Here is an 8,686-nt window from a genome sequence, read left to right as displayed (position 1 = left end):
GCCACCTTAGGTGTACGTGGCTGGCGCCTTAGCCGGTTGAGCTATAGGCGCTGAGCCGGGGGGGTCTCACTCTTGCTCAGCCTGGTCTCCCTGAGTTCAAGGGATCCTCCCACATTGGCCTCCCAGAGTGCTAATATTATAGGTGTGAGCCACAATGCCCAGCCAATGATCACTTTTTATGATTTATCCTATTGAATCCCCACAAAAACTCTGCGAGGTAAGCACTGTCATTCCTGTTCAGTGTTTTTAGAGAGGTTTAGAGGAGCCCAAGATCACAGTGTGTAAATGGCAGAATCAACATTCAAAATCAAGTCTGTTTGTCTCTAAAGCCCTTGTTCTCTATCAAACCATGTACAGGGATGTTGTGATCATTTGACTTGTTCATCTGTTCATTCATCACTTGCATAAACTTACAAAAATGCCTAATAAAGGGCGGCATCTGTGCCTCAAAGGAGTAGGGCACCGGCCCCATATGCCCGAGGTGGTGGGTTCAAACCCAGCTCCGGCCAAAAACTGCAAAAAAAAAAAAAAATGCCTAATAAGGGCAGCACCTTTAGCACAGTGGTTACAGTGCCAGTCACATACACCAAGGCTGGTGGGTTTGAACCTGGCTGGGTCAGCTAAAACAACAATGACAACTACAACAACAAAAATAGCCGGGCATTGTGGCAGGTGCCTGTAGTCCCAATTACTTGGGAGGCTGAGGCAAGAGAATCGCTTAAGCCCAAAAGTTTGAGTTTGCTGTGAGCTGTGACACCACAGCACTCTACCCAGGGTGACATGAGATTCTGTCTCTAAATAAATAAATAAAAATAAATACATACATACATAAATAAATTTTTTAAAATGCCTAATAAGTGGCGAGACAGAATGTATCCCGTTAAAAAACCCAGCGTCCATCAGGGAAGACATGATGTGTCTAGACCTTAAAGTAGAAAACGATGATTTTTGTATAAAAGACCCAGGTAGAGATTCATTCATTCATAGAACATACACAGAGAGCCTGCTGCCAAGTCGTGTGCTGAGCACTGGAGACAGGTATGTAAATAAATTATTGATGTGGAATTAAGTTATTTATTTATTTTATTATTATTTTTTTTTTTTTGAGGTAGAGTGCCATGGCATCACGCTCACAGCAACCTCCAACTCCTGGGCTCAAGTGAGTCTCCTGCCTCAGCCTCCCAAGTAGCTGGGACTACAGGCGCCCACCACAACACCTGGCCATTTTTTGGTTGCAGCCATCATTGTTGTTTGGCGGGCCCAGGCTGGGGATTCGAACCCACCACCTTAGGTGTATGTGGTTGGTGCCTTAGCCGCTTGAGCCACAGGCGCCGAGCCGGAATTAAGTTACTTATGATAAAAATGTGAAAGAATGCAAAAAGTGGAAGAAGTGAATTGCTGGAGTCGAGGGCAGAGGCTGGATGAACTTAGAGCTGCTAAGTGTAAAAGAAGTGTGTGATGGTGCTTCAGGTGGAGTTGTATTTTCTTCTGGAGGAAGGAAGGCTTCATGGAGGAGATGGGACATGGTTTGCCACTTATTCAACAGGTATGCTTTCGGTAGAGGGAAGGTTGAACCAGAGAGATCTTGGAGACCTAGGAGCCAGTTTTCAGGGAATTACAGCAGGACAAGCAGTGAGGACAAAGACAATGATTGCGGCAATGGGGATGGAACAAGGGAAGGAATGCCAGAGATGACTGGTTAAGTGAGGACAAGTCTAGAGGGAAACCTAGCATCATGAACCTGGACAACTGGAGGGACAGTAATGAATTCAGCCCTTCCTTACAGCTCTCCAAGAGGAGCACTGGTCCTTTGAGATGAGGAGGCCAGGCGCAGTGGCTCACACCTGTAATCCTAGCACTTTGAGAGGATGAGGCAGGTGGATTGCTTGAGCTCAGGAGTTCAAGACCATCCTGAGCAAGAGTGAGACCCTGTCTCTACTAAAAATAGAAAAACTAGCCAGGTGTAGTGGTGGGCACCTATCACCCCAGCTGCTTGGGAGGCTGAGGCAAGAGGATTACTTGAGTCCAAGAGTTGGAGGTTGTTGTGAACTATGACACCATGGCACTCTACCCAGGGTGACAAAGTGAGACTCTATCTAAAAAAAAAAAAGGCTCCGCGCCTATAGCTCAAGCAGCTAAGGTGCCAGCCACATACACCTGAGCTGGAGGATTCAAATCCAGCCTGGACCCGCCAAACAACAATGATGGCTGCAACCAAAAAATAGCCAGGCATTGCAGTGGGTGCTGGAAGTCCCAGCTACTTAGGAGGTGGAGGCAGGAGAATCGCTTGAGCCTAGGAACTGGAGGTTGCTGTGAGCTGGGATGCCACGGCACTGTACCCAGGGTGACAGCTTGAGGCTCTGTCTCAAAAAAAAAAAAAAGATGGGGAGTGGAACTCTACCACTTCTTTGGACCTCTTCAGGGTTGGAATGGCCAACTCATACTGCTGTGCTCTGGAGATCGGTGAGCACCTAAAAGTGTCACTTTTCACCTGCTTGAACACACCAGCCATTAGTTGCATCTTCTTTTATTCATCAAACACTTACCAGCTTCTACCCTATGCCAGGCTGTGCTGGGAAGCCAACTTTGTGACCTCAGAGTATGAACAGATCTCTGCTGGGTAGGCCCAGGGAATCTCAGATGAAGGGGGAAGCCTACTGGTTCTCCTGCTGTTATCCCTCTTACAGTATGACCAGTGTTATCATGCAATGTGCAAGAGGAAGTAATGGCGTCTGTCTGGGGATCAAAGAAGGTTTCTTGGAGGAGGTGAAGTTTCAGCTAAACCTCTTAGGATAAAAAAAAAAAAAATAAAAAATCAACCTCTCAAGATGAGGAGGACTTCCTGCAGGTATGCGAGTAAGAGGAGGAAAATTTCAGGTGATGGGAACAGCTTTTCCCTGGGCCACTACAGGGCAGTCTCCCCAAAGGAAGGTAGCTTCCGTACTTGAGTGAAGCACTTGAGAAACCCCTGAGTCCATGTGCAATTCAGACTTCTTTCAGAGCTACCAGGAGAGTGTGTTATAGGAAATTGGTTTTCCAGTGTCCTGCAGGGGCCGCTGCTGCCTCAGGCTGGGGCTGCTACCTCTGGACTCAGCCAGACGGTTCTAAGAAAACTCTGAGGATGTCTTTGCTGGGGAGGTTGTGGGGTACACCCCAGACCTGCTATCATCCAAAAAGTGGACTCAAGGGTGGCAGTTCCCCCAAGCCTGAAGAAATCATCTGAGCTCAGTCACTGGCATTTGGGGGGAGGGAGAGGTGTAGTGGGTATTGAGATTTTTCTGTCTCTGGGTCACCACAAGTTTATTAAAATAAAAGAAACTGTGGGTAAATGCTGCCATCTGTGCTGTCCCCCCTCCCAAATCACACCCCCAAATCAAGTCCCAGACTGCTTGAAACTCCTTTAAAAACACTCCAAGGACTTAACTGTGAACCTGCACTCCCCATGCTCCTGGGGCTTAAGATCTTGGAGCTCATTCCTGAGCATCTATCCTCAGGAAGGTGGGGTGGGTTGCTCCATGAGGTAGAGGTGAGGACCCCTGAGTCTGTGCCATGGACTAGGAGGCCCCCTAAGCCTAGAGTCCCGCTGCGGGGCTCTGTGCCAAGAGCCCCTGTGAGCCATGGCCTCGAAAGGGCAGCAGTGATTTTTTTCACATAAATATATCGCACTTAAATGAGTTTAGACAGCATGACATCAGAGAGTAATTAAATTGGTTTGGGTTGGAATTCCGTTTCCAATTCCTGAGTTCAGGTTTGTAAAAGATTTTTCTGAGCACCTGCAGGCCTGTGTGTGTGTGTGTGTGTGTGTGTGTGCGTGTGTGAAGTATTTTCACTGGAAAGGATTCAAAACTAGGGGGGAAAAAAAACTGGAGCACACAGGCAGCATTACGCCATTCTTCCTTCTTGGAAAAATCCCTCAGCCTTATACAAGCCTCCTTCAAGCCCTCAGTCAGTTGTGCAGGAGAAAGGGGGCGGTCGGCTTTCTCCTTTCAAGAACGAGTTATTTTCAGCTGCTGACTGGAGACGGTGCACGTCTGGATACAAGAGCATTTCCACTATGGGACTGGATACAAACACACACCCGGCAGACTTCAAGAGTCTCAGACTGAGGAGAAAGCCTTTCCTTCTGCTGCTACTGCTGCTGCCGCTGCTTTTGAAAGACCACTCCTTTCATGGTTTTTCCTGCCAAACCAGAGGCACCTTCGCTGCTGCCGCTGTTCTCTCTGGTGTCATTCAGCGGCTGGCCAGAGGATGAGACTCCCCAAACTCCTCACTTTCTTGCTTTGGCACCTGGCTTGGCTGGACCTGGAATTCATCTGCACTGTGTTGGGTGCCCCTGACTTGGGGCAGAGACCCCAGGGGACCAGGCCAGGATTGGCCAAAGCAGAGACCAAGGAGAGGTCCCCCCCGGCCCGGAACATCTTCAGGCCAGGGGGTCACAGCTACGGTGGGGGGGCCACCAATGCTAGGGCAAAGGGAAGCACCGGGCAGACAGGAGGCCTGACACAGCCCAAGAAGGATGAACCCAAAAAGCTACCCCCCAGATCGGGTGGCCCTGAACCCAAGCCAGGACACCCTCCCCAGACAAGGCAGGCTGCAGCACGGACTGTGACTCCAAAAGGACAGCTTCCCGGGGGTAAGGCACCCTCAAAGGCAGGATCTGTCCCCAGCTCCTACCTGCTGAAGAAGGCCAGGGAGCCAGGGCCCCCTCGAGAGCCCAAGGAACCATTCCGCCCGCCCCCCATCACCCCCCATGAATACATGCTCTCGCTGTACAGGACGCTGTCCGATGCTGACAGAAAGGGAGGCAACAGCAGCGTGAAGTTGGAGGCTGGCCTGGCCAACACCATCACCAGCTTTATTGACAAAGGGCAAGGTGAGGGGGTGGGTGGCAGGGGCACCGCTAAGAGGGAGGGGCATCTGCATGCATGGAGGAGCTTTCAGAGCTTGACACTGCCCTGGTGGGAGACAGTGTGTGCATTTGGCCCAGGGAGGGCGTCTGGGGACTTGTCTCACACATACCAGATCCTCGCGGCCAGCATCCCAGCGCTGGGCATCTAGGGATCACTGAGTCCAATTCCTGCAAGGTGCAGAGGGGGGCACTGAAGCTCAGACAGGAGGCAAGTCCTGCCAGTTGGTGGCAGAGTTGGAGACCAGACTCCAAGACTTGGTCACTGGGCCATGCTCTGTACCTGTGTTGCTTGACCTAACTTCCCAAGTTCAGGGTTTTCTCTGATGGGAAAGACAGAAATGAGTCCTTTGGTGCCCATGGTTCTGCAACTTTGCCCTTAGGCTATGGGGCAGAGGAGGCAGGGGTAGGTCAAGATGGAAAATGAGGCATCTTGGAACCATGGAATGATGTTTAGATCTACAGGGAGGTGGCAGACCTAAGGTTTAACTCATAACGTGATCTCCAGAAAGCTCCTTCTCACTTTGGGGTCTCAATTTCCCCATCTGTACACCTATATGAGGGTTGGACAGGGTGGTTGGTAAGAGCCCTTCAAATATGAAACCTTTCGGTCCTGTCCTGACCCTGAAGAGTATGGGCTCCCCTCACATCTTCCTCTGCCCACCTGGTATTTTTGTCCTAGGTTTTCTTCTCAACTTGCTGTGGGATCTGAGCAAGTCCCTTCCCCTCTCAGGGCCTCAGTTTCTCCCTAGTGTGCAGAGGGAGGTGGCCCATTGACTGCTAAGGTTGCCTGCAGCTCGCATTCTCTGGTTCTTAGCCCCGAGACTCTGGCTGGCAGGGTGGGGGAGGGGTCCGAGAGTGGGAGAGGCTCCTTATTAGAACGGCCTGTAGGGGACTGACAGGGGGCGGGAGGCACTGAGACAGCAGGCCTGGCTGAGGTGGGGGAGGTGGCCTGGCTGCCTGCCCAGCCAGGGAAAGCTGTGACCCTTGGGGGCTCATAAAATAAGTCCTGTGCCCCCCAGCACTAAGGGACTTAGGGAGGGGGAGATGGGGGAATTTAAAGGCCTAATTAGTCACCCTCTATAGCAATATATGAATGTTGCCCAATGGCAAATTGGTATTTAGGAAGAAGGGAATGCTGATTCAGAGATACTGAGCTCCTCTCTCTCTCACTCTTACACGTGTAGGGCCTTATATTTATACACACTTGCTGAATCACAAACATATACACATGTGTGCACACACCTTCTTAATGTACATGTGTGAAATTATACGCATATATACATACCCTTCAAATATTCGTATACCCTAATCAAACATACATATGACATGTCACTCACATGTACACTACCCTCCGTACTCACACATGAACCCAATCACAGTGTAGGACACCTACACGACAATCATTAGACTCGGAAGACAGAGAAATTGGGTAGTAGATAACCTTTACCATTAACTCACTGTGTGACCTTAGTCAAGTCACTCCTCATCTCTGTGTCTCATCTGTAAGATGAGAATACTGAAATCATTACAATATGATGAAAGTAGCTCAGGATTGGGTCTGAAGCTCTAGGCTGGAGTTCCAATTTTGTTTTTTCCTGGCTGGGTGACTTTGAGCAAGTCATCTAACTTCTCTGAGCCTCAGGTTTCTCCCCTGAAAAACCAGTGGTAAGTTTCTCACCCACCCTGCTTCTCTCCCAAATGAGATACCATGTTAGACGATGGGTGGGACTGAGATAGGTAGGAGGCAATTGAAAGTCTGGTGAATCTCAGGAACACATAGATCATTGACACAAATACCCAGAGTCACTCAAATCATCCACAATCACCTCTCCAGATAAACACCCCTGCTTGGTTGGCTGTGTAGGAAGCTCTCTTGTTTTGAAAATAGCTCTCAGTTGTTTGGGTCTTGGCTTCTTTCAGAGTAGGGAAGAGGTTACAGGAAGCTCTCTTGAGGGGGCAAGAGCTGGGGCCCTCCTCTGCAGCTTCGAGGTGACTGACTCCCGTGGTAAGGTTATAGGGAATGACTTCTGGGTGTTTTCTCTAGATGACCGAGGTCCTGTGGTCAGGAAGCAGAGGTACGTGTTTGACATTAGTGCCCTGGAGAAGGACGGGCTGCTGGGGGCTGAGCTTCGGATCCTGCGGAAGAAATCCTCAGACAGGGCCAAGCCGGCGGCCCCCAGCGGGCGGGCTGCCCAGCTGAAGCTGTCCAGCTGCCCCAGCGGCCGGCAGCCGGCAGCCTTGCTGGATGTGCGCTCTGTGCCAGGCCTGGATGGATCTGGCTGGGAGGTGTTCGACATCTGGAAGCTCTTCCGAAACTTTAAGAACTTGGCCCAGCTGTGCCTGGAGCTGGAGGCCTGGGAACGGGGCCGGGCCGTGGACCTCCGTGGCCTGGGCTTTGAGCGGGCTGCCCGGCAGGTCCATGAGAAGGCCCTATTCCTGGTGTTTGGCCGCACCAAGAAACGAGACCTGTTTTTTAATGAAATTAAGGCCCGTTCTGGCCAAGATGATAAGACAGTGTATGAGTACCTGTTCAGCCAGCGGCGGAAACGGCGGGCCCCACTGGCCACTCGCCAGGGGAAGCGACCTAGCAAGAACCTCAAGGCTCGCTGCAGTCGGAAGGCGCTGCATGTCAACTTCAAGGACATGGGCTGGGATGACTGGATCATTGCACCCCTTGAGTACGAGGCCTTCCACTGCGAGGGGCTGTGTGAGTTCCCCTTACGCTCTCACTTGGAGCCCACGAACCATGCGGTCATCCAGACCTTGATGAACTCCATGGACCCAGAGTCCACGCCACCCACTTGCTGTGTGCCCACTCGGCTGAGTCCCATCAGCATCCTTTTCATAGATTCTGCCAACAACGTGGTGTATAAGCAGTACGAGGACATGGTCGTTGAGTCTTGTGGCTGCAGGTAGCAGCACTGGCTCTCTGTCTTCCTGGTGGCACAACCCCCAAACCCTTCCTCACACTCCTGGAATCACAGAGGGGTCAGGAAGCTACAGCCAGGGGCATCTATACACCTTCCGTGACAGGGGATTGCTTACTCTCAAAGTGCAACTTGGGCTGTAGGTCCCCTTCTGCCTACAAGTCCCCCTATCTGAGGATTTCTGCTGCTCTAACTGGCAGGGACAGGCCCAAGGAGAGACTGTAATTGAGACCAAGACCCAGGAGACACTGTTTTCCAGTGAGACTCAGCCCACAATCTCTCCTTACCTGGCCTCCTTGGCCTCTGGACTCTCTGGGGAGGTGTAGTGTCATCTTAAGCACCTCTGAGGAGAGCCACAGGTGCCACCTCCTCCTTGAATCACCTTTGTGCCTGGTGACTTTCTGTCCCATGCTGATTGGGTAAGGGTGGGAGAGAGGGGAGAGAGCTTGGGTGAGGAGTGTAAGACTGTTAGACTGTTAGATTAAAATGTACATTGATGAGATAAAAAGCAAAACTGTGCCTAAAACTGTGGCAGATTTCTTGTTTCCTCTGGGGACCCAGTGACACCCTGAAAGAATTACTGACCCAGGGAAGGAAGATGAGTTGCCTCATGTAAAAACTTGGTTTTCAGGGCCAGGCCCCCACCCCCGCTCCTGGACGCTGAAGCAGAGAGTATGGCTGAGCAGGGCCATTGCTTACCTCTAACCCCATTCCTGTTCCTTCCAAAGGCCTCTGGGTCCTGAGCTCCATCTGCTCCACTGGGGCCTGGCAACAGAGTTAGATTTTCTTTCTGGTATTCCTTACTGAAGTTGGTTGTCTCTGAAATAAATTCCTGAATGGGAGGGAAATT

General features: G+C 51.0%; 1 protein-coding gene across 1 annotated transcript; it reads left to right on the top strand.

Annotated features, from left to right (window-relative positions):
- Positions 1-3,723: 3,723 nt before the first annotated feature.
- Positions 3,724-8,362, top strand: GDF5 (growth differentiation factor 5). Its single transcript, XM_003788129.2, has 2 exons — positions 3,724-4,873; positions 6,954-8,362. The coding sequence occupies exons 1-2, from the start codon at positions 4,249-4,251 to the stop codon at positions 7,823-7,825; spliced, it is 1,497 nt and encodes a 498-aa protein (XP_003788177.1). The 5' UTR covers positions 3,724-4,248; the 3' UTR covers positions 7,826-8,362.
- The last annotated feature ends 324 nt before the right edge of the window (positions 8,363-8,686 follow it).

Source organism: Otolemur garnettii, unplaced genomic scaffold (genome assembly GCF_000181295.1).
Source record: "Otolemur garnettii isolate 467f Iridium unplaced genomic scaffold, OtoGar3 scaffold00025, whole genome shotgun sequence".
In the NCBI taxonomy this organism is placed as follows: domain Eukaryota; kingdom Metazoa; phylum Chordata; class Mammalia; order Primates; family Galagidae; genus Otolemur; species Otolemur garnettii.
The sequence above is the reverse complement of the archived record's forward strand: the minus strand, read 5'-3'. Positions and strand labels throughout refer to the sequence as shown.